General features: G+C 36.7%; 1 protein-coding gene across 2 annotated transcripts in view; it reads left to right on the plus strand.

Moving 5' to 3' along the window:
* Positions 1-27,086, plus strand: part of LOC120427728 (homeotic protein antennapedia) — a 100,705-nt gene extending 73,619 nt beyond the window's left edge. For both annotated transcript variants that reach the window (XM_052708453.1, XM_052708454.1), the window contains 3 exons: positions 12,144-13,404; positions 13,466-13,685; positions 25,738-27,086. In XM_052708453.1, coding sequence (XP_052564413.1) covers positions 12,883-13,404; positions 13,466-13,685; positions 25,738-25,985 — 990 coding nt within the window. In that variant the 5' untranslated portion in view covers positions 12,144-12,882 and the 3' untranslated portion in view covers positions 25,986-27,086. The remainder of the gene's footprint in view (positions 1-12,143; positions 13,405-13,465; positions 13,686-25,737) is intronic.
* Positions 27,087-27,544: the final 458 nt, after the last annotated feature.

The raw sequence follows: 27,544 nt of genomic DNA on the forward strand, positions 1-27,544 counted from the left end.
CATTAGTTGGACCAACATAGGCTGCATTTTTTTCAATACTTCATTAAGTTTTTAAATAAATTAAGCTGAATCTTTAGTTGTTTAGTCGTTTTTAGCAAAACTTATCTCAGGATACTGAACCCTTTCTCACATTTAAATAAAATTTGAACCAAAATATCATTCGACCTTGAAATGGTATATTAAAATAACTTCAGATACTCGCAATTTAATAAGATATTTAGATCTTCAAGATATATGGGTTACCGTGAAGGTCTTTTGATAACACATTAAACGTTCATTACTTTTGATTGGGTTGTCAGATCTACTAAATTTGTGCCATATGTTTTCTCACAGCCGTCACATTCTTCCAAAATCAACATTTTTTACAACCTTCTGAATCATAGCCAAAATCAGTTTTCAGCACAGCAGCTGAAGAACCTAACTGTACTACAAACAGAATTTTGCTTAATATCTGATTCTGAGATTATATGTGTACGTGAATGTGGGTCAAGGAGGCTGAAAAGTTTATTTTTGTATGATTTTAAGGTGACGACTTCCATTATTGCCATGATTTTTCGTTAGAAGATATAAATTTTACGTTACAAAATTACTTCTACAAGTTATTTAGGATGGTACCATGCACGTGTTGATACCGTTTGGTACCGATTTTCCTCTTTCTTGTAAAGTTATAAAATTTATCATTACTCAGTGATTGATGATCAGGTAGTCAATGATAGCTTCACAAAATTATATAGCTGGGGTGCCCAACCTTTTGGCCCTGCGGGCCAGATCTGATTTCTCTGAAGCAGTGTCGGGCCGGAACTAATGTTGGTAAAAGTTCAAAAAAGTTTAACAAAAAATCATAACATTTATTTTATTAGGTTGTTTCAAGTAAACAATTAAGTAAACTTGTGTTACAAATAAAATTCATATACCTTGATTTTTATTAAGAAAAATAAAGATTACTTTCAAAGATGTGTTTATCAAATTTATTTTTATTCTGTTTAGGTTAAAATTGTATTGTAATTGTTTTTATCGATTGAAATTCAATACCCTGATATCATTAACTAAAAAAACATTCAAATTGCGTCGCTGCAATTTTTGTTTCAGTTTGAAAAATCAACGAGACAAGCTAAAATTGAAACGAAATTTGGATTCAAATCTTCTTTACGAAAAAAAAAACAATTTTTGCGTTGTTGTGCACCTTTATTCAAATAATTTACAAAGCATTCCAAAATGATTTAAAAGACATGAAATTTAAAAAAGTGTAGAAAAATATATATCTGATAGTTTTTAATTCGTCATTCTTCAAATTTCATAGAATTAGTGAAGTTCATGAAAAAAATAGCTATCTGATTTCTTGACTCATTTTGAAACATATTGTAATATTTCTAAAATGTTTGCAGCGATCTTTATTTTTGATCTAAGTTTTTTTCCAGCAAAACTTTATCATTAAAAAGTAGTTTTGAAAAATATTCTGTATTGTTGCTAACTCATTTATAAAAAAAACTATTTTAATCAAAATCCTCAAAAATGTAACAATTCAATTAGAAGTAAAAACAGCCAATATTTTAAGAAATTTAAATATAGTGTCTTTTTGCAATCTTTTTGCACATTTTTCAAGTATAATAAATATCAATACAGATATGATAAGAATTAAATTCAAACATAAAGTATTTTTAAATGTGAAATAAAATCATTTAAAAAAATACAAAGGCAAATAACTTTTGATCTTGAGATTAATTTTTAAATTTTTACACTTAATTTATTAATTGAGTATTTCATGAACAGCCTTTAGGGCCGGACTATTTTGAAAAGCCGTCGCGGGCCGGACAAAATGGCTTCCCGGGCCGGATCCGGCCCGCGGGCCTGACGTTGGGCAGGCCTGTTATATAGCTTTTGAGACACATTTGATATAAATCAAAAAATCCTTCAGGGCTTTCAATAAGGGTGCAAAATTAATTTTGATGATTTTTTTTTTCAAATTTAACTATACACACTAAACTACAATAAATACACTAACTTGACTTTCCGTATCGCTGGTGTACAGCAAACAAATTGTTTGCTATTAAATCAATAAAGAACGACTGAAGCCACTTATACTGAGATTGCGTGGAATGCTGCGAAACTGGTTTATTCTCACCGTTGTCAATCTATAACACGCTAGCTTTGAATACCAACACTCAAGCCGGTAAAGCAATGAACTTTCATACGATTCGTTTGATTGAAATAGTGAAATATATATATCTTCGCCAATCGGATAAGTGCCCTCTGCACTTAATCCATTGTCGCCCCGAAAGCGCCCTGCTATTTAAATCGCATTAAATTATTCGAAAAGCCTGCAAATCAAGGGTAAGGCCATGCGAGGCGAGTTTCATCATATTGTAAACATGACCGTACCACTTGTACTTGGAACCATTACCGTAATGGGTTACAATGGGATGAAGGTGACGAGAGCAATCGAGGCTGGTGCGAAATGTGCACGTACCGGCCTGGCCACCACCAGCAGCAGCCGCATGTACAACCGGAGTCTCACTTTTACCATTTTCCAATATATATTCTCTGTGAAGTGGGGCCAGGAGGAAGCAACACACTGGCAACGAGAGAAGTGTTTCGTTTAACGTTAGAGGGGCAACCACACACTGCACACTGAGCTGGGCCGGGCCGGGCTGGAGAGGAGACAAGTCCACAAGCTCCAAACCACTCGCAACAAGTTGATAACATAATTAATTCGATTCCGATCGGTGTCACTGCTTCCACGGTCGAACTGGCCAGCCGACTGAAACCAAACTGCCGACGGCAACTGTTGCAGCTCGTCTGATGGCCATAAATTGTACCAACTTTTTTTTTTTTTTTGATGATGTAACGAACGTTTTTGCATTTTCTGTCATTAGACGGAGAATGTCACCGATTCGCAGGCAAAAGGGGTACCGTACCTCTTGGTTGGCGTAAGATCGGAAGTACGACCAAAATGAAGAAGCAGAAGCAAAATTGGCTTGCCCTAGGTCAGCACTCTGACGCGGCGAGGACCGAAGCTCACACGCCGCATGGTTTTATTGCCGCCATTAAGTTCCCATCGTAAACACTCACGAAAATTGCTCCATTAGAAGCTGAATGAGCCGGCACGCCGTCGCGCCCGTCCAATGCTGTGTAAACATGAGAAACTCTCATCAAATTTATTGCCTTTTATTATCACATCATTAAATTGAATTACTTCGAATTAAATTTTGAGCTCTCTCCTGTGGTTTCCATTCTGAGGACGCCGCCGCGCGCGCACTTTCTGGTGGCGTCTGGTAGATGAATGATTGCGATCAGTCGTTTTTTTATGGAGCGAAAAAAAAAACAAACAAACAATCAAAAATAGATCATTTTAAAACAAATTAACACCAACTCATACCGGTTGTACTACAAGACACCTCCGAGGCCGATCGGTGTGTGACAATTTAGACATCAAACTGTTATCGTAATTCTGTCACGTGAAATCGGCGTCCAGTTGCATTGACATGTGAGTGGAGAAAAAAAAACCTCCACCTCGGCAGTACCGAGAGTTCTGAGCTGGCGGCATTCCCCAGAGTGTATAAAACACAAATTAATGAACTAAAGCTGTGCGTCGTCGTCCGCATCAGACATTGTGCTTCTTCGCCGAGCTTCCTCGTTTAATGTCTCCATCTCCAACTCATGTAGTGAGCATACTTTCGGTGCCTCTATATTGTCATACTGTCCCAGCGTAGCAGTTCAAGTGTGTGTTTCCCGTTTTTACGCTTGAATGGAGAGGCTTTCCTTTTACGATCGCGCGTGAAAAACTCGCGGTTCCTTCGATTCTTCTTTCGAATCTTCTTCGTCTCGGGACGCGATGCTCACGAATGAATATTTATTCCATTGATTTGCTTTAAATGATTTTACACCACGATATGTCCAAGGGAGCGATGCTCACCACAGACTTGTAGCCTCCACACTCGGGCTCCATAATCAGATGCAGTTTCCATCCAGCCCGGGTATGCGCAATTGTATAAATTATGTCCTGCACACGCATCACACGCTGATTGGTGCAATTGCATTCTGCAATACACAGTACACACTCTGGAATCGCGAATGCGGCCGGCGTGCGAGCAATGTCGACGGAGATCGAATATTGAGCGATTGACTTTTATAACTTAATTAAATGCGAAATGTGTGTCGTTCGTGTGAAAATTACGCCTGCTTGAGTCCTTTTGCAAATTATGCTGTATTTTTTTTTTTTTTTTTGCTGGAAATCAGCTGCATGCAGATCATTTAAATTTTATAATTTGGTGATTTGCCATATTGTAATTGGTATCAACAATAACAATAGTCAAGCTTCATTTTATTTATTTCTCATATTTCAAGTTTTTTTTGTCGCATTTTTTAAATTTTTACACCACAGATTTCACAAAAAACAAATTAAACAACTAGAAAAGTAACGTTATTTTGATAAGGCCTTTGTTTATTTTCTTTAAAAAAAAAACAATAGGTGAGAATAAATACTTTAAACATTAAGAACAACATTATTTTTCATTAAGTGATATTTTGCTAATTTGAAACTAGGACTACCCCTACTTGACCATGGCTAAAGCCGAGGGACAAAAAATTTAAATAACCAAAGTCTATCACACAAAAATATAATTTATGCCAGGAACAAATGATATTACATACAAAAAAAAATCTTTTTGCAATTCCGTCGTGAAACTGCTTACTTTTCCTGTCATTCTTGAACGACGAAATAGCCTACTTTTCTGTACCAAAAATAACAGAAAATAAATGATGAAAAGTTCTACTTTTCAGCACTGAAATAGGTGTTTTGAAAAGTTGTTTTGAAAAGTAACACTTTTCAACATTTTTTTTATTTAAACGATTTATTGACAAAATACATGAAAATTTTACAAAAAAATTCACTCAATGGGTGTTTTTCGGAATTGCAAAAAATGTTGTATGGAACACGTCGACTCGTGCTGAAAAAAATCCTCTTTTTGCAACTTGTTGCATAAACTTCTATTTCGCCATTCAAATTAAAGAGAGTATACGATTTACTTACTAGGATTTGGAAGACAGCCACTTTCGCAATCCGAACATTTCATCTGGAATTTTTTTTTTATAAAAAATGGGTGTTATTTCCAAATGTAAACTTTTTTCTGTCAATTTTTGTTGAGGTTCGTTTCATTCTGTTGCTTAAAAAACAAAACATGCGAGGAAACTTAAAAAATGGTTTTACTCATGCAAACGATAGTCAATATATTTTCAAAAGATTTTCTTTCATTTCACATTTTTTTTTCAAATAACCAAAAATTCACTATGACAAATTTTGATATATTTTTTTTTCTGTGGGTGTACAATAAACTTTTTTTTTTTGCTTTTTGGGTGTATTTGAAACCGCTTTGAGTCAAGATGAAAAAAAAATCAAAATTTGGTTTCTTGGACCTTTTCTCAAAACAAACTCCTCAGATATTTACTTAAGTCAACCATTTGATGAAACTAATTAGGTCAAATTTATTTTGTTCCAAAATTATAAAGGTGAAGTTTTTATTTGTATGTCCACGATGGTTTCTTATAAATTTTATAGTAAATAATCAAAAATAATTGAAGTTTGATTGAAATATTCAATACTTTTGATCTAACCATGTTAAATATCTATTGAAAGAAAAGATGTAAATTGATGAAAACTCGGTTTAACATTCCATGATTTCAATTTACAATATTTTTAACCGAACTGAAATCCAACATAAAATATTTCTGGTTTTAATGTATAAGTTTACTCAATTCGTCTTTTGTTTATTTTAATTATTTTTTTTTATCCATGTTTGCTCGGGGAACCATCACACGAATTTTTTCTCCCTCCTCGTTGAGAGTTAGAAAACTACCACCAAAGCAGGGGCTGCCAAGTGATGGCCACTGATTGTAGTAGTAATGGCAGTTCGGGTTGTTGTAAACAAGCATAGCAAAACGAAGTAGCGACGGCAGTGACGAAATTGTGATAGAAAGAGAGAGAGAGAGCCGCCGCCGGTCCGAGGCGATGTAACGTGCCAAAGAGAGACGGCGTTCCCCTCAGGAGGGGAAGGTATTATTTATAGCTACGCCCATCCATCAATCGGAGTGGTTTGTGCTATGGCTATGAGAGAGAGAAAAAAAAGAACTCGAGGGGGTGGAAATGGTAGGTGCGAACATTTAGTTTGGATTAGAAGGATTTTGCGAACATTTAAATCTATTTGTTTAAACACCTCATGACGACGTTAAAGTGTGTAACGTAAATATGAACAATTAGAAAAAATATCATTTATTTACAGAAAATATCTAAAATATTTAAATTTCTAACAAGTTTCTAATGTATTTCTTTAGTGTAATGATTTGGAACGTCAAACATACAAATTCTTAGACGTAATGAATTCAAAGTAAATTAAAAATCTTACATTTAAATCGTGTTTGCCTCAACAACTTGGTTTGATGCTTAACAATAAATCTTTACATTTTTATCATTGTTATGCAAATATCAGTCAATAACATAATAATACTAAATTTTTTTGTTCAATTTGTTTGTTTATGTTGAAAATATAAACGCAGTAAAATTCAACAAAAGCAAATTCAAATGTTTGATTATTTCTTCAAACTAACAACCAAATTTTGTACCAAATTTGCACTCGCAGTGTGTACAGGCTAACACCCCTTTTTACACCACTTCGCATGGAGGGGAACCATCGTTGTGTGAGTGACGAAGAGCTTTTTTGCTGTGATACCTGCCATCTGATATCGAGTAGCGAAATGTGCATAATTTTGAGGTGAGAGCGAGGGGTCCATCAATTGGCATATGATTTTAAAATTAATATAAATTGTTCTTTTTTTAATACATTTTACGACGTAAAATCATAATTGATAAAAAAAAGTATTTTTGTAAAAATCATTGATGCACCCCTCGCTAGACAAAAAAAAATAACTAGAAAGTATTCTAACAGATGTCGCTTTACCAAGATTAATCATGTTACTTGAAACATAGTGTTAGAACTATTTTAACTTGATTGAAGAACCGTATGAACTAATTAATTTTAATTAAAGCTTTATTTTAAACTCTTCAAACACCTGATTTAAAATTATTAATATTTTTTGCTCTTCGTCAAACTAACATCAAAACATCAGAAACTTTTCAAACATTCCGAGCATGATTGACGGACAATTTCTCGTCTCCACCAAAACATACGCTCTTATGTTTTGTGCTTTTTGCTTTCCCTCGTTCTTCCTCGCACCGATAACAGTTCGGGCGAAACGAGCTTTTCGACCAGTTGCACGTGCTTTCGCTTTGCGGGCAGTCTACTTGAAGGCGTTTTTGGTTTTATGTTCGTTGTGTGTGTGCGTCAGGGTAGTCAGCTGGATCGTTGAACTTTATGTTTGTGTTTTTTGTTTTTGCTAGCAGATTTTGAAAGATTTTTTGATTTAAATGTATGAAAATGTGGCAATGCCAATTTAGACATTGTCTAATATTTTTACATTCTGATCTCTAGACTGCAATTTCCGTAACTTGTTTTGAATAAAAATCAGAAATACCAAAGATATGAAAACTTCTTGAAGAATTAAGGCCGTTGCAAATATTTTTCAAAGTTTTTGTAGCACGGGATCGATCAAAACTATTTTGAATTTTTGTGACAATCCATTGTACAGTACTGCAAAAAGTTTTTTTTCGACGAAAAAATAATTTCGTCAATACTTCAATATTATGAAAACTGGCCTGTAATTTAAATTTTTATATATATTTTTATTTTTTTGCTCCCCCGCTCGAGTTTGGTCAGAATCAAGGGACAAAACTTCATAAAATATTTGCAACGGCCTAAACGGGATTGTTCTCGAACGTTTGGTATACAATCCAGCCTAGATTATTCGAAGCCTCGATTATCCGAAGTTTGGATTATCCGAAGTTCGGTTATCAACATTTTCACGATTTGCTTGCCAAAAAAAAAAAAAAACAAAAAAAAATCTAATTTATATTTATAAAAATCTGAATCTGGAGTAATTACCGGTGGTAAAAGCAGACACTTCCAGGATTGGTAGTGGCCGGTCGAGTGAGATTTTCTGGTTCTGGTTCAGCCATGGGGTGCAAGCTGCATCTTTTTGCACTGACCGGGCTCAAAACAAGTTTTACTGGTTCACAGCGAACTGCGAACCGAGGTGGCGTCGTCCCCGTCTCCGTCGCCGAGGAAGATGATGATGCACGCTTGAACACTCATTTCTCAATCACCTTGCTGCGCTGCAGCTTTATGACCGTGGTCGTGGGTTCGTGCAAGAGGAAGAGACTTGATGAAATTATTAAAATGCAATTAAAAACAGTTTAGAGGTTTATTATCACCAGATGACCTGCGGCTCTTGCGCTGACGATCGTGGTTAGGAGGAGTTCCTTGCTATCAGCTTTTTAAATATAGCTTTAAAATGGAACGTTGGGATTGTGTTGGAAAAATGTAATAAATTAATCAAATCAAATTGCAAATATTCACGCCATTTAGCAGGAATTCAATCCAGATAACAATTCTATTGCTGGAGCTAGCACATTTCATTCCAGCCCGACCAGCTAGATTCACTCCTAACGAAGACCTGCAGGCTGTGCGTAAGTATGTTGGTATGTTTAGTGTGCTGGAATCCTGCTGGGAAGCTTTGTGTGGATCTGTCTTGGCCACTTTCGTCAACCCCTTGGTTCCAAGTTTCCACCCCCAGGATGACGGCATATACACTCAGAAACCCTCATACAAATTTAACATCAGCATCATCATTGTCGTCGTCGTAGTCGTTGTGGTTTGCGTCTGAACGGCAAGAACCTACACACGGTACAATATGATGATTTAGCAGCGTCAAAACCAATGCTATTGTTGTTGTTGTTGTTGCTGTTGCTGGAGTTGGTGTACACAATCTGATGACGACGGGAAAATGCTTCAGCCATGGTAGAAAACCGAAACTAGATGGAGGAAACAATTTTCATGCTTTTACCACCCACTGACGATCCCCACCTTCAGACTCCTCGGGAAAGAACAGGTTGCTGCTGCTGCAACCTGGTGTGCGGTGTGTTCAATGGGGCAAACGCTCCACCGGCACTGCCATTTATCGAGCTGGCTCAACCGGGTGCACTTTACCCCCCTGTCAAACAGTCTCAGTGCCTGGTTCCAACCAGTCTCACACCGACTTGTTTGCGGTTCATTGTGTGTGCACTCCCAAACACACATACACATACACACAGCACACTAGTAGATGGAAGCGACTCGCTTTAAATTCAATTAAATTTAATCAAATCAAATGATGAATGTGGTTTCAGAAATGCTACATTGAGCAAACCGATGAAGTAATATTCTCAGCAAATTCTCTCATCTTGTCGCGTTGGCAGCTAATCCATGAGGAGACAAGCGCAAGAAATGTTGACGTTCGGAGAGGCAGACGCCCAAACCCCATACGGGCTCCAATTGCCATTGTTTTCATCATAATCAGAAACGATTAATGTTGATTTATGGCCAGTCGTGTGCGTCCGCGTCACATGGCAAGGTCTGTGGCATGTGTGTGACCCACAGCTCGATGTGACACTCTCTCTCTCGCTAATGTCCTAAAATATGAGAAATTTTTATTTCCCGTAGATACTTGATCTGCCACAGCAAAGGTCAAACGATGTTTGTGTTTTTTTTTTCGCTTTTAACTTCTTCAACCGTCTTGTTGAACTCCGACGCCAAGGAAACACGCGAGGAAGAGAGAATTTCGATGATGGTCAACCACTTTGTGCAAAAGCGAACGGGTATTTCATAATTCATAAACTCATTCGCCAAGAGCAAGTCAGCGAAACGCAGAATAATTAATTGCTTATTTGAAACAACTTCGTTTATTTCTTGTTCTACAGTCGTCTCTACAACCAACAAAATTTTTGCGCAATGGATTTGGTTTTCGTGGCGGGTGACGTGTCCTCTCTGGATTACCTCCCACTCCCCCACAAACCTCCCCCTGTTCGAGCTGCCCATCCCACACTGAGTGGATCTTTTTTGTTCTCTTGCACCGGGGCACCTACTCTCAGAGGATCAGCACTGAGACATAAAAATTAATTACGTTTGGCAACAGAAGTTGTTTTTCACCGCTTCAAAAAGAGCGAGATACGTTCGGTTGAGTCCTGGTAAAAAATAGCAAAACAAAAGTAACCGAGACAAGCAGCGCGGCGCAAGCAAATGAGCAGAAGAAAATAGTAAAATGGCATTATTGTTGAGAAGAAACGAACAAAAAAAAAAGTTCTTCCACCAAAGATGCCATTTTGTTGTGTTTACAAGCCGAAAGATCTGCTTACCAATTTATCATTCCGGTAATAATCTTTCCCTTTTAACCCGCGCCCGCGAGCTCCCCCTCTCTCGGGGTGATGGGTTTTCCATCGACTCGAGGAATTTCCACCCAGACGATTCGACTCGGGGGGAAGCGCCAATGTCTCCTCGGGAGAGTGCATTTCGAATCTAGTAATTATGATTACACGCTCGTTGCAGCTCACGACACAGACACCGCAAACTGAGACACACACACTCTTAAACCGAGTCTCACGTGGGTAACTAATTTTGAAAATGGCATGAAATCAAATTATTCATTTTCAAAATAAACTAGAGACTTTCCGCTCGCCCCGGCAGGGCACGTCAGCTGAGAATTTTACAGAGTTAAGAAAAAACGTCTGATACACAAGAACGATCGCGCATCAGCAACCGTAACCAAAGACACCGTACAGAGCGCTCTTTGAGCTGACTGATTGGGGCCTGTCTGTGGCTCTTCCCGTGTTGCGCGATGTGTCTTTGAGAAAACTGGTTGACTCGCGTCTGAGTGCCGACCTCTCGATGTTTATAATTTATTTTGGCAGAAAACACGGGAAAACGTTGTACATGCGTCATTTTCCATTGAAATGCAAACCCCTTGAGCATTAACTTGTGTTAAAGTTCATTGATATTGTCAACCATTTCTATGTTGGCTCTAAACTTCTGACAAGCTTTGATGTTCTTGATTCGTTTGTCAAAAGACATGTAGAAATAAAAAAATAAAGGTAGTTTTTTTTTAAAGAAATACAGCCCAGACTCGATAATCCGAAGGCATTGGAAAATTCAAGATGGCGACCGAAATGGCGGTGACGAAATATTTAAAAATATGCATTTTGTAAATTTGACTTAATTGGAGTCGCAGAACTCGAATTTGATGTAAAAATTGATGTTTTTTCATGATTCGATTATCCAAAGTCCTATAAAAACCTTCGGTTAATCGAACTTTGGATCAAGGATTCCGATAATAGATTCTTGGCTGTATTTTATTTAAAGCTTTTGAGCTTCTCCCTTTGAAATTTGCAATTCAAAATTTAATTTTAGAGATAGTGCGAGGGCTAACACCACCCAATACCCGGGCAAAAAATCAGCTTTATCAGTATAATCCAACTCAACCAGCCTCAGGGTATTGGGTTGGAAGCACACCCAAATTTTCATTCTAAATTCTCCATGTAATGTTAAATTGCGGAAAACAAGACAAAATTTTCATTCTGTACGAAACGTTTTAAATTAAAAATGTTAGATAGTTAATATAAACAACAAATATAAACAACGAATATAAACAACTTAAAAAAAACAAACTATAACTACCCTTAGAAAAAAAAAGTTGCACTGATTCAAAAATGCACAAGATTATCCGCAAGTATAATAAAAATGAGTGCTACATCCCGAATTTTAACAAATTTGGTTAAAATTAGCTTGTAGAAACTTTTTTCAATCCTCAAAAAGCATTTTTTTCAGAAATGTCAACATTCGAGCAAATTGGCCATTTTTGAGATTTGAACTGACAGCAAAATTGAATAAAAATTCTCAAGTTAAAATTGTCTCAATTCCATATTATTGCGTGTAACCCAATTTTCTTATTTTTTTAATGCACCATAAACAGGCGTCTGTTTGTGTAGAATTCAAAATATTCTTTACATTTGTTCTGTACAGAAAAAGAAACTGATTCATAGCTACGCGATCACGGTACAGCTTTTGTGGTCTTTCTGCCAGAAAATCGTGACAAAATCACACATGCAGAAAGTCTTCTGATTCGTTGAATTTGGAACTCACACCCAGTTTAGATACAATACTAAAAAACGAATTTTTGCACTCTTTTCTAATACCAAATTTTTTCCTTCTCCATTTTCATTTCAGAACGGACCGCACGGAGCCATACCAACCTAATAGTAGCATCGATGAGCGATAGTTCCTCTTGCAAGCGGCTTGTTTCGAGTTAGTTTGTCAGTATTTTGTATTTTTGGAAATTGCTCCACAATCACCACCACCAACATCACCTACTACAATACGTCCAAATCAAATCAAAGAATCTCGGATAAGTGTGTAAATAAGTGCGGTTATCTGCGCCCCTGCGACGTACGTGAGCAATCTCCATCAAAGTTTTCCGATTTGCTTTAAGTGAAAAAAAATCCGTACGATTTAATTTTTTTGTTTTGTGTTGTTTTGTGCGCAAAAAAAAAGTATTCTCATCGTGTTCATCGCCCAGCTGTAAAAATTCATCTTCACTACAATCACGCATGCCAAGCATAACTTCGACCGAAAACAAAAAGTCAATACACAATAAGAAAAGCTTTTGTGATAGTTTTATAAACGAAAAGTAAGCTTACCGTAAGAGAATAGAGTGAATAGAAAAGTATTAAGTGAAAGTGTGCGTGCGTGCGTGTGTTTGCCGGATCCATCATATTTTTTTTGTGAGAGTTCATGAGTCGATCACAAATTTCATCGAGCCAAGACGAGACAGATGATTGATTACTAACCTCCTCGATAATCTGGAGCTGTGAGTTGGGTTTTTTGTTGGAACGACCTTGTTCGCTTTCCCGTTGAAGAGTCTCGTGTACCGATTCGTTAAGCTTGCGCTGTAACCAAACCTGTCAAAATGACGATGAGTACAAATAATTGTGAAAGTATGACGTCATACTTTACAAATTCCTACATGAATTCAGACATGCACGGTCACTATCCTGGCACGGGCGTGGACGGACTCGACACCAGCCAGCAGATGTACCACCACAGTCAGGGTCACGCTGGCCAAGGAAATATGCCACCGTATCCGCGCTTTCCGCCGTACGACCGGATGGGCTATTATCAGCAAAATATGGATCCTGCCGGATATGCGCGAGCCGATAGTCCGTCGAGTCAGGTGGGTGGTGTGATACCACAGCAAACGAACGGCAATCCCCTGCAGCAAACGCAAGTCCCACCTCAGCAACAGCAACAGCAACAGCAGCCGATAGTTTACGCAAGCTGTAAGTTGCAGGCCGCAGTCGGAAACGGTCCAAACGGGCTCGGAACGTACGGTGCTGAAAATGGATCCCCTCCGCTGGAACAGATGGGTCACCATATGAACACTGCACAAATGACAATACCTCAGCACCACATGGGGCACGCACAGGGCCAGGTATGTCCAAAAAATCATCCCCTCCAACCTGAACCTGATTAGATACTACTGTTGATATTAGGATTGCTTTCCTCCCGACCAGGTGCACCAGAACCCCCAGCACATGGGCATGTACACCAACACCGGTGGCGGTCCCCCCGGAGTCGTCCCGCAGCAACCACCGAACATGATGCACCAGCAACCTCCGCAGCTTCACCAAGGACAGCAACCACCGCCAAATAGTCAAAATTCCAACTCTGGACTGCAGTCGCCTCTTTACCCGTGGATGAGGAGTCAGTTTGGTGAGTGTTTTTACTTTTAAGCGCCATTCAAGATTAACGGCAATCGATTTATCATGCCACATCACTTGGCAAGACGTTATTAGTCATTAGAATTTTTAACAATGCCCCGAGACTTGGGAGCAGAGAGAAAGGCGAAAATTACTGAAGGTTGCACTACGGAACGGAACGGAACGATACAAACGTAGAGAGCGAAGGAAAATTTGATCTAAATTAATAATCGCTTTTCTTTTTCGGCGGTCTTTCATGCTTTCTACAGTCTTTTAGAAAAGTGCTAGGCTTCCTAGGTAATACCAAGTCAGAAAGTCACCTTCCGCTATGAAAAGTGTTTATTTTTCAAGACTTTTCCAGTCCCAGTTACACAATGCGGTAACCAAAAAAAGCACCGTCCACGATATTTTTCTTTTCGCTGGGTTAATTTTGTTTTAATTCTTGACTTGATTCTTGGGCCGTCCTTCTTCCGCCGAGGTTCCATTTCTTTTGCGCGCTCGCTCACCAAAACGCGGAAGAGTATTTTTCTTTTTGACAACGGCAAACCTAAAGGAGAGCAAAGAACGCGCGCGCAATTCATGAAACTGGATTGAAGATAAATGAACCGGTATTAATTTTAATTTCATTCCATCTTCTGGCTTCACGCTTTTTAAAAATAACATTAAATTTGCACCTTTTTTTTTTTTTGTTCGCTGGGCTAGAATCACATCACACAATGGTAAAAGTATCCTTTTGGCGGACACAATAGTTGTTACGACCAGCGACGGCGGTAGAACATTAGCTGGGGCAGGCATGGGATTGCCTTTTGGTCACTCGCTCTGACGAGAAGATTGAATGTGTCTGAGTCAATAATTACAGACTCAATCATGGGTGCCTCTTTTGATGACTGCTTTCCATAGCTTCGAAATGAAATTATTTTTAAATTAACATAACTTTCCCCTCGGTCATGACGAGAGAATCTGGTATCACGATAATAATACGGCGGATGTGGAAACTTCATTGCCCTTCACTCACGCTTTTAATTCACCTGAGGGAGAGATGTACACGGGAAGGAACGAAGAAACGTAAAACTAAAATGGCTTCCTAATGATTTTTTAATTTTAAGGTTCCCAAACCACTCATCTTCTGTCGGTGGTGGCCCCGGTAATCCCACCAACGATATGAGATTGGCGGTAGCATTGAGTTAATTCTCCATCTTGCTCAAGGAAAAAAAAGGGAAAACCAGAAAGAAAGAAAAAACTCTTCAGAATTCTTATTTCATTTTGATTGACAGGTTTAAGCATTATTGCACTACTTTTTCGAATAAACTCGAGGTAGATCATCAATCATCAGACGTTGTTTTTTTTCTTTTCCGTTGAGTTGAGTTGAGCTCCTGAACGTTAGCCATCACGCAAGATTTACAATATGGAGAGAACAACATTTGTATCATTAGCAGAAACAAACGCATACTATTGGTCAGCAATCAACGGAACAAATTGAAACGTTGGATCGATATCGAGAGATAACTAAACTTGGAGGAATCATCGACCTCGTCATAAGAAAATTCTAGAATTACATCTGATCGAATATGTGTAGCTTTGAATTTTGCCGATCCAATTTTGGGAAATGTGGTAAAATTTTCATCAGCTCAATTTTCTGATCCAGCTGCCCTATTTAACGTAGATTTCAAAATTTGCCAAAAAATATCTTCAAAGCGAAGCACATCCTTAACAACAGATCCATCAAAGTACAATAAGTGAAGAATGTATAATAAATTTATATCTGGGTTTTATATAAAAAAAATCAATTTCTAGCAGTTTTTGTTTTGCTTTTGCTACGATAAAAACAGAAATATATAATCAAAATACAATTTTTATCTAGCGTTTTAAGGAATTTGTTCATCTTTATGTTCATACATTTTACGTTTTCTTTATAGAAGTTTCGAATAACATTAAAACAAATCTTTTTGAATGTTGTGTAGTAAAAAAAGGTGTTCAAGTACCATAAAATGCTTTAAAGTTCACATTACATGATCCATGGTATGTGTAATCAAAACTATTAGCACTAGAAATTTGCAATCAAAAATTGTTCTAAATTTGCCAAGCATATTTTTACAATTGCTTCCAAAATGCCAGTTTGAAATCTTGAAGAAGAATGTTAGGATTAGAAATCATAGCTTAAATACACTGACGAGCATTAAATAATAGACTATTTCGAATTTTGGTGCATTTCACGGTATTTACCAAATTTCACGGTCAAGGGCGAAATTCTCGGATTACATGGTTTCCGTGAAATCGTGAAAAATCCTTAGCTCTATTAATGATATTTTGCATAATAAAGTAGTTTTAAGCAAAATTTTAATAAAGAGGCTATTGATGTTGCATGTCAATTGCTGGAATAATAACTATACAAAAGGTTTGGAGCCATAAACATAATAGCAGAAATAGTAACGTGATAAAATTGAGTTTTCATGAAGATTTAAAAAAAAATATTTTCGATGGCTGTATTGGAGTGACACAAATTTACTTTCCAAAAAGCAAAATTATTTAGCAAGAAGTTTCTTACAAGAAATTCGTAAAAATTCCAAGCAAACAATTCAAAAAATAATTATATCATAGTGACAGGGTGGCCACGCAAGTCGAAAAATCGGGAAAGTCGGGAAAAAGTCGGGAATTCGACAAAATTCGCTAAAATCAGGAAAAAGTAGGGAATTTGACATTATTTTGTAATATTTTGTACCATTTTCAAAATAAATTCACCCAATTCTTCTTTAGTAACTTACTTTGAATTTATGGTTCCTTTAATTATTTCAATTTATTTGAGAATATAAAGGTTATTTAAGACATTAAAAATCTTAACAAACATTGGATGCATTTGACACAAATCTTCATAATTTTTTTTTATGAATGATAAGATTATTATCATTTTTTTGTTTATCAAACTCTATTTTAAAACAACAACAAAGTTAATGAAAACTGATTTAAAAATATAGCCTAATTTTAAAGATTATGGCCAAGTAATGATTCTGTTTCATTATGTCATATTGATTGAATATATCTGGAGTTTTTTTAAAAGGTCCAATAAACCAAATTTTCTGTCTTTGCTTTTTGGGTATTATTGTTATTGTTAATACCCCTGACTCAAGACGGTTTCAAAAACACCCAAAAAGCAAAAACTGGAAATTTGGTTTATTGGACCATTTCAAAAAAAAACTCTAAATATGGCAATGGTTTTCTTAGGGTAAATATTTTTGATTGTTTAGCTAAAATTATTAATTTATTTTTTTCCCAGACGTTTCCCTTGAACTTTTTTTGTTAGCTTGCGTAAAACTTGAACAGAATAAAAATTGGAAAACATTTCATTAAAAATAAGAAGTAAAACATTGAATCTTATTAAACTGAATTTAAAATAATAACAATGGAACTTTTAAATACTGACAGATGACTCAACATAAATTCAAAAATTCTATATCAAAATTTATAAAATTAAAAAAGTATACCAAGGACCATTTCAATTTTTTTTAAATTTATATTTATATTATATTTATTTTTTGCGAATTCCAAGATATATTTTAAATTCTTTGAAAAAATAATAAAGCAACAATGTTTGAAGCGTTCTTTAATTTAAAGTAAAATAAAATTCGGATATTTTTCAAAGACCAATTCAATTATTTATGTTTCAACTCTGAATCAAAATGATGAGTGCTTCCATTTTTGAAGTAGTTGTTTTTAGATATTTGTTGATAAGATTTTGTTTTTGTTTGAAATCATTCTTTTGAATAGATTACTTGAGTTTCTGCAAAAGTCGGTAAAAAGTCGGGAGTTCGAAAATGGGATTTGAGTGATCACCCTGATATTGCCAATGCAAAATAACTTACACCTGAATCAATATAAATACCAGGTGCCTCAACATGGTCGATTTTTCAGAAAAAGTTTTTTAACAGTTACATTTTGACCCCTTTACAACACTTGGTCGTGTCCAATTTTTTTTAATTTGTATGGGAAACCATACTTTTTCACTTTTTGATTTTCTTAATTTTTGTATTCCACAGAATTTTTCAAACTAACACAAACGAGTAAAATTTAGAAAAAAAATCTAAAGCTAGCCAAAGGAAAGTATGGTGTTATCTTGTTCCTGAAAAAAGATACAGTTTGCTCAAAACTGCAGGATCTGCATGGATATTTTAAGTAAATGGATTGATTTTTCATTTTTATTTTTTTCCTTTATTTAATTTTTTTTAAATTGTCTTGAGTTTGCGAACTAATTTTAGAACAAGTTAAGATATTTTTAACTGTGTCCAAACCATCCTGTGGGTCCTGCCTCCATGCACGACAGTAGGTAATTTGGGCCTGGTAAGGAAGAAACGTCCAAAGGGCAACAAGAGAAAAAAGGCTTTCTACTGAGCCGTACCGTTGTCACACAGAAGAATTTGCTCTAGTTTTAACCGTTTGCCTTTGTTCTGACGGGGTTCGACTTTCCTCTCTGCCAGGATGACCTCATGCGGCGATCGGTCTACCCTATTTTTGCATAATCGGATGGTTTGATCCTGCAAGACTCTTGATCATGGCTGTGAAATCGGCCATAAATTCTTCACCCGAATTCTCTTTGGTCACCTTCTGTTTTTGAATAAATAGTTGCAACCAGTTGCTGGCGTAATTTATGACATTATTTACAACGTTTGAATTTGTTGGAAGAAATGCAAATTTTCTGCAGTTTCGCCAAGTTTTGTTCATTGGTTCCAGTTGCAGAACTTTGCACAAGACTAGGCCCAAAACTGAAAGGTAAACTCAGTATGGATCGTTTGCTTCCAAGAGTCGGTTCCACCTGAAGTGCAAATTGTGAGTTCGAGTGATGGTGACAGTGTCAGTGCCCACCGTGAGCAGTGTGTATTAGCTGCGGTCAAATCCTATCAATTCGTCACCAGATTAGTGTCCCGATGGCAATCTCGAACGAGTTGTCGCAAGACAAGAATTTCGCATCCAACACACTCTGAAGCATCGTGTCTTAAAATCGCATCAACAAGGATATACGTTGTGGCTATCTTTTGATGTTCGATCTTTCCCCCAAAGATGGTCAACTAATCTTTGCATATAAATATCACATTTAGTGTTCACCTTCTTGCATTGTGTGTGTTTAGTTTTTCCCGTCAAGTTCCTGCGCCAGAACTGGCGATATATATTTTGACGCCTGTATACCATACTAAACGCTTTTCTATACCCTTCCTGGTGAAGGGGGAAGTGACGCACCAAGCCAGGCGAGGGAAAATCTTGAAAAATATCTTTTGATTGTGTTTCCGATGTTGATAAATGAGAGCATAGCACATTATGTATGGAATATAAATGTCATAAGAGGAATGCCGAACTTTGGAAAGGACCAACCACTAACCATTCGTATTAATCCACCTAAACAAGATCAGGCTTTTTCAAAAATACTGCTGCTTCGCACCCACTTGGCACCGCCGCCAACGTTTGTAAGAGCATTTTTCAGTGACACTTTGGTTAAAAAGAATCGTGGAAATGAATGGAAACATCCAAGGCGCGAAGGCTGGTTGATCAGTTAAGCACGCTTTTCCGCTTCGACTTTTGAGAGCACGCGTGTGTGTCGCGATGTATGAGCCGCAGCCGAAAAGATGCTGAAAGCGGAAAATGAGATAAACAAAAGATAAATTTCAGATTTTCCTCTCCCATCTTGAGAAGAAAGGAAACACCGAACAGTGTGTGAAATATTAGATTTTCTTCCTCACGTGGCTGCCGGGAAAGTGTCAATTTTTCAAGTTTCGGTTTTGTTGAAACTGTCACATGTTGAACGGAATTGAAGTGCGTTCTATAACTGGAAGAAACGAATTTCATATTTTTCAGTAAATACTGTAGTAACTATTCACAGCGCGAAGAAGTGAAAATATGGTTCAGGATCAGTGAATCAAATTGTTCAAAATCAGGAAATTTGAAGCAAAATTAGAAATTCCAAAATAACGCAATAAATTTAAACGCAACCACCGAGCAATCACAAACTATGCAAAGTGATGAAATTTCAAAGTAGATGAAAGTAAAATTTATTATTGATTGTTATCTGCCAAGACGGAACGACGGGGTTTTCCAAGAGCCGGTAGCGCACTTGGCCAAATTCTTCCCGCCGTGCAGGAGGAAAATTTGTTCCCGCGTGCTTGATACGAAAACGGTTTGCCAAAGTACACGTAGAACAAGGGGGGAAAGATCGCACCCGATGTTTTAAAATTATGAGCCACTTGTTGATGCGACATTTTCTCCCGGTATTCTTCGGGTGCTGCAGGATTGTAAATTACCGATGTTATCCAGTAGTCGACAGGGAAAATTAAAAAATCAGCTAAAATTAAAGAAAGCAAACCCGAATCGATGATGTTAGAGTGTATTTAACGAAACTGCGTCATGCTGTGTGGGTAAGACTTTTTTTTTATTCATTTAACCTATCTGAAACATAACCGTCGTGATGAATCGTCCGCATATTCTATTAATTGTATTCAAATTGTGCATCATTAATTTTAACGTTTCTTCGTCGCGACACGCCACGGACCGTTGGCCACTTGGGGTCGTATTGAATTAAGAGATTAAAATTGAAAACCCGAAAATACTTTTTTCTCATATTTACTCATTCATCGTTTCCTAATCGCTAAATCGCCTTTTGGTGGTGGAATAAAATTTCGATTTATAATAATCATTAATTTTCTCCTAGATGGAATGTTGATCCGGCAAGTTGAGTGGAGTTGAGAAATAAAAACACACGAGATTTCCTTATCAGCGTTTTCTTGGATGATTTTTCACCTTTCGATAAACCCAATTCCGAGAATGAAAATGAAAGAGAAAATAGTATGAATTGAGCCCTCGAGAAGACCGTCCTGAGAACCACAGGAGGTTTACTTCTGCTCATTTCTTGCGTTCGAATAAAAAAAAGACACCGAGCGAGCAACATCATGGTCGGAGGTAATTCCCTGTGCTCCCATCGGCTCCACGGCACCACGGCAACGGATGAAAAATTACGCTAAGAGACACTTTGAAAAATGTCTTAATTTCAATTCCAACATTATCATATTATTTAGAGATTTTTTTATATACAGAATTCTCCATTTACAAAGCCAGTGTGTTCCTTTGGCTGGTCGCGGGCGATGTTGTTGTACGGTCGTGTCGTTGTTGGGATAGTTTATTGTTTACTTTTTTCCCTTCTTTTATTCACTTTTGCCAGGCCAGGCCAGCCAACACAGAGACCTCGCGACACTGCCTCCTCCGCACCCATTTTCGAGGCAATAACTCGTTGCTATCACGGTGACCGTCCCATCACCTCAAAACTGATGCCAAATCGAAGCTCCGCCACTTTGTTATGAAAAATTATTCAAATGTTTTTATTTGTCGTTGAAATCAATCATACCGAAATTTTATCATGCATTTTCGGGTTTTGTTTACAAGAATTTTGTTTCATTCCCAAATCATACCAAACTTGTACTTTTCGCGAACCAAAAATCGCGACGTATCGATTTGAAGTTCAATCGAATAGTGTATCAACCCACCACACTAAATACGCGAAAAGGAACAAAAGTCACAAGAAATTGAGATGTAAAGTAAAATTGATTGCAATCATTAGTTACATACATGGGGCACACTCAATCTCGTACGCACACACACACACACTTACTCCTTCCGTGCCCTCTCTCCAGATCTCGGACACCTTTGGGGGGGAGGGTGCTGCTGTGCACAGGAGAATACTTTATTTATATCTTATTGAAGAGTCAATTTTTCCTACAAACTTGATCACTTTTTGCATCCTTTGAATATTCCTTAGCGCAATGTTTCGAAAAAGTACTGAACTCTTTCGCTTAGACGGGAAGTGATATTGTTTAAGGACATGGACTCACTCTTGAAACATTGAACGACAGCGGATCCAGTCCAAACTCGATTATCCGAAGTTTCAATTATCCGAAGTTCGATTATCCGGTTCAAGGTTTGTTGGAGACCTCGGAAAATCTATTCATGAACAAACATTTTTTTCGTGTTTTTTTATAAAGCAACCATTTTACCAAATAACTACCGGAGCGTTTGGTACGGTATGTCTACGCATCCTTCCTCCCCTGTTGATTCTGAGAAATGTGATCCGTTCTCAGAATCCTCTCTGTGGTAAACACAACGCAGTAGGGCTGGCCGCTTTAATTTTTGTAATACATTTTTGGGTGCTCTCGGATGTACTGCAATTATTAATAATGACAAGAAAAGTGCTTGGTGCGTAATCTAATCACAAGACTTTCCAGCATGCTTTCATCGGACTGGTTGCGTTTGTGTTAGATTAGATAAAACAACCATTTTACCAAATAACTTATGTTTAGTTCGAACAATGTTAGTATGAAATTTTAGTTTAAGATGAAATCAATCTCTATTAGCAGCCATGAGTCCATGTTAATGCACTCACACTGTTGGGTGAATAGCTATTAATTTATTCAGGTAACTTCTGGAATAACCACTTTAAACTTGACCGGTAGTCGAAGATACAACGTTCAACGGAAGATATATTTTACCAGTGACTTTTTGTTGATTTTAGATGTTTATTTTTCTTCTACTTTTTGCAATAATCATAATCACATTTGTTTATGAAATGTTTAGGTTATACAGTCCAGACGATTATACGAAGGCCTTTCTTTGTCTTATTTTCGACACCTAAACTACGCTAGAATGATTGAGAATTTTTAAAACCAAGATGGCGGCCAAAATGGCGATGATGCTATTCTGAAAAATGTATTTTGATATTTAATATACAATCAACTACAGTCCAGACTCGATTATCCGAAGACCTCGCCAAAATTTCACGTTGAGCTTAAGTATGACCCATAAACTACACTGAAATAAAAAATAGTACCAAATTCCTTTATTCTAGGAATTTTGCCTCTTTTCCTTATTGAGTAATCGGGTTTTTTTGATTACTTAATAAGAAAAGGAGCCAAAATTCCTAGAATTTAGGAATTTGTTACTTTTATTTTTTTTTTTCAGTGTTCTCTAAAATGATTTAGAATTTTGAAATCCAAAATGGCGTCCTAAATTGCGATTATAAAATATTGAAAAAAAAAATGCTTTTTATAACTTAAAATGCAATGAAATATTCCAATTTGACTAAATTGGGGCGGCAGAATTTTAATTTGATGTTGAAAGAAAGAAATAAAAAATTTCCGATTATCCGATGTCCCATAAAAACTTTGGGGTAAACGAAACTTTGGATAATCGAAGCTTCGAATAATCGAGTCTGGACTGAATTCAAATTTGACTAAAATTGGGTCGTAGAACTTAAATTTGTTGTTAAAAACAAGAAAATGAAAAAATACGTTTTTTATGTTCGTGGTTCGAACTCCGGATAATCGAGCCTGGACTGCTTTGTGTTATTTTATGATGTATGGGCCTTTATTTTAACACATAAACTCCTAAGATCACGAAAAATATGGAAATTTGTATGGGATTTCAGAATTTTTGCGAATTTTTCGATGATTCTTATATGAATGTCGGAAATTTGATTGCTTTTTGCCTTCCTCACCTTACTGAGGAAAGGCTATAAAATCACTAGAAAAATGAACTTCTTAATTCGACCTCGTAGACCCACCTTCACGTAAACCTATCGACTCAGAATCATGTTCTGAGCAAATGTCTGTGTGGATGTGTGTAGGTGGGTGGACAAAAAAATTGTCACTCGATTATCTCCGGACTGGATGAACGGATTTTGACCGTATTGGTCTCATTCGATCCGTCTTGGGGTCCCATAGGTCTCTATTTAAAATCAGCAAGTTTAGTTAAGTACTTCAAAAGTTATGCTTAAAAACCGATTTTGGCGTATGTCCGGAAGATTGTAAAAAGGGTGGTTTTTGCAAGAAACCCTATCATGTTATACATTTTTAGAAAGGTATTAAAAAGACCTTTCCAATGAGCCCAAAACATTGAAGATCTGACAACCCTATCAAAAGTTATTAGCACTTAAGTGTTATTTATACACTTTTTGGAGGCCGGATCTCAGATATTTCAGTAAAAATTATGTCCGGCTCCATCATGCGACCCATCGTTAGTTAGATAATTGAAAGACCTTTCAAATGACATCAGGGATTTGACAACCCTATCAAAAGTTATAAGCACTTAAGTGTTATTTATATACTTTCTGGAGGCCGGATCTGAGATATTGTGATAAAAATATTGTCTGAATCTTCAATGTGAACTTTCGTTGGATAGGTTTTTTTTTATCAGACCTTGCCGATGAGCCAGAAAATTGAAGGTATGCGAACCCTATCAAAAGAAATCAGTAATAAAATTGATTTGTTAAACATGTTAAGGGAATGTTGCTATTTTTACTGAATGTATTGACTTTATGAATGTGAGGAAGGCACCAACCACCTAAAGGTGGATTAAGTATCGTTTTTTAATTACTATTATAACATTACCGAAAAGGTGATAAACGTCTTTTGCGTAATTAACTACATACACAGAAAATAATCAATTCTTTTATTCGTGAATTAAGTTCACGAATGTGAGAACCACGAAGGAATTTATTCATGAGTATGGTGCATGCATACATTGAAATAAATAAAAAGTACCAAATTCCTAAATTCTAGGAATTTTTTTTTTAGTAATCTGGTTTTTTCGATTACTTAATAAGGAAAGGAGGCATAATTCCTAGAATTTAGGAATTTGGTACTTTTTTTTTATTTCAGTGTATATTCCTTTGTGGTTCTCGTATTCGTGAATTTAATTCACGATTTCGAGAATTGATTTTTTTCTTTGTAGATAAAAAAAAATGAATTATTCATATATTCAAACAACAAAAGAACAGCACAACTTGACAAAGGTACGAATTTCTAATTCAACCAAGCCTTCATGAACTGTTCAATTCAGAGTTGATTCTATTTAAATTTGTGTTTTTTCATAAGAAAAAAATACATTATTTCATAAGGAAACCATTGCACCACAGGAAAAAAAAAAACTTTCACGTTTTCCTACCATCTTAAGAGGCTACCCAAGAATCCAGAGATGAATAATAATTGGAACGCATGTCAAATGGAAGAAGAAAACTTAAGCCATTTAGAGTCCTGTGGCAGCGACAGAGAGAAAGAGAGTTTGTGAGTAAGCGGGCACCGGCTGGAGAAAGGAAAGTGGCAATGCACAGGACCTGAGCACCCATGTCAAAAGATTTGACAGCTGACTGGAACATGAACAACCATCCCACTCTCCAAAAAAAAAAAACACTCGCCGCCATCCAGCACACCAAGTTTGGGCTCGAGCGCGGTTGAAGATAATCGAAAAGACGACGACCCAACTCCGGAGGGGGAAACTTTGAGACAGGATGAGGGATTCCTTTCCAAAAGTTTTTTTTTTGCTTTTCCTGTACTCATCTAAGGTTGCCTAGAGTTGCTAGATTGAAGCCAATTTTGTGATGAATAAAAATGTGTTCTGTTACCCTTCGCCCGTGGTAGGCGCAAAAAAAAGTTGATTTGAAATTCAGAAAGCAGCTCTTTTTTTACGGGGGGAGGTTTGCTTGCTTCAAACGCGGCGCCGAATGATGAATAAGCAATTAGAATCTCGTTCCTAGATACTCTTCGTGCGGCGGAGGTTACACTATCTATCACCCGAAAAAAGTTTTTCGGGCTGGAACAATAACATGAAAAACAGCGAGTAATCAAGAAAATGGGCGCAGGAAATCATTAAACTTGCTCCTCTAAATTGGCTAACCGCACTTTGGAGGCTGCTTCTAGTGGCGCCCAGGCAATGATTACCAAATAATAACAAGTCGGGAAGCTTCAATTGTAAATGGGAAAGAGGCGAACGGGGTAAAAGCTCTGCCGAACAGTATCTTGAAACTTCATGGGTTTGGAATGTATGATTTTATTTTGGATAAGATGTAAGGAATGAGAATTCTTTAAGTTTCACCTGAAAGGTTTAGCTTTAGTTTTATCTATTCTTAATTAACACCGTTCTTTTTACTCTACTGGTAGCCATTTTAAAAGTTAATTATAAAAAACAGGTCTCAATTTTTCAACGACTAAACTTCAGATAAGCAACATATGATGATTTTCTTCTTTTTCTATTGTATTTTTCAGAACGAAAACGTGGCCGCCAAACCTACACCCGGTACCAAACGCTGGAGCTCGAGAAGGAATTTCACTTTAATCGCTATCTGACCAGGCGAAGGAGAATCGAAATCGCCCATGCCCTGTGTCTGACAGAGCGGCAGATCAAGATCTGGTTCCAGAATCGGCGAATGAAATGGAAAAAGGAAAACAAGACCAAGGGTGAACCGGGCTCCGGGGACGAAAACGATATGACACCGCCACAATCGCCGGCGTAAACATACACTTGTGCTCACAACAAACTCCCCCCCAAAACTAGCATAATACTACTATTAGCAATTTTGTAATGATTTGCTCTTATCAGAATAAAACAAAACGGTGCAGTCTATGTTTCAGAAGGTTAGCAAAAAAAAAAACACATTTTCAAAATCATTTCGCTTTACCATTTGATTGCAAGTGATGGAAAAACGAGCACCGCTATTTTACGACATCAAGCAAGGACGACGATCAAAATTCAATCTTTGCAGGAAAACAACAACAACAAAAAAGCAGAATCTATCATATATAAAAGAAAAAAAATCCACGAACACTAATTTATTATGAAAGAATATGATGAAAGAAAGCAAAACAACTCATGTGACCTCAAAACTAATGTTAATTTAGAATTACAAGATCTAGACATTCAAAAAACAGATCGCAGGCTAAAGGAAACAGAAAATGAAATAAAAAATGAAAACCATGTGAATTAATTGTGCAATGAAGGAAAACAAAAAAATCTTTTGTCGGTTTTAGATGAAAGATGCATAATTGTGAAAAAGATGAATAAATATTCTAATAATATACGTACAAAAGTGCTTGTAAATTCGAAACAAAAGATTATCTGAATATCCAATACCGAAATAATTGGAAATCACAAAAAGTTAAAAACTTTTTTTTAGAAAGTACACCAATATTTGTTCCACTTTTCCGGCTCTCCTCTGATTTGTTCGTTGCTGATCTTTTCTGTTTCCATCTTTTTTTCCGAGCGCTGCACTATCGGATGCGATTTTAACCTCACACTCATAGGAAATCATAGGAGAAAGATTATATCCAAACCAACTATACCAAAGGCAATAGTTTAATTTAATTATTGGAAATATCACTTTCATTTTGCATCCCTTTTTTTATTTAAATCTCGCAAACGAAGGACAAATATAATTTATTTGAATTTTACTGTTGTTACTCATTCATACGTGCCCATAGCGAAGGAATAGTGAGGAACCGTTTCTCATGTGTAGAATAGACGTTATATAACAGCAAAATAGTCATGCTCCCAGTGAAGGAAGTACTATTTCCAGTTTTGAGTTGCACAAATCCCTCTGTCACAATCCGGACGAAAACAGAAAAAAAAGAACAATTCACACATTTGAGACTCATCAAAAACGACTATATACGAAATTGTGGTATACGGCTCTTGTAGTAAACTGGTAGAGTTTAAAGTTTAGATATATTTTACAAAACATCATCCACAAAATTGGCAGATTGTTGATTTACATATTGGACAAATCTGGAAAGCTAACACAACTAAATCAAACCAAAACAGTGTAAGATAGAGGAATCATTGGAATGGGAAAAATAGGATACGATAACAAAATATTGTGATCATTCTGTTGCATCGCCCACTATTTTGGGGGTAACTCTGAAAAAGGAGAAAAATAAAAAAAATCATTGCAAATGAAACCCGGAAATACGTAACCAACCACGGTGAAATGTGTAATTATAATTTATACAGACCTAATCAGGGGTGTGTTTGATGGGCTTGAGCTAGGTAGATGCGCATTTGGCTGAGGGCACCTAC

This window comes from Culex pipiens, chromosome 1 (assembly GCF_016801865.2).
Source record: "Culex pipiens pallens isolate TS chromosome 1, TS_CPP_V2, whole genome shotgun sequence".
Lineage (NCBI taxonomy): Eukaryota > Metazoa > Arthropoda > Insecta > Diptera > Culicidae > Culex > Culex pipiens.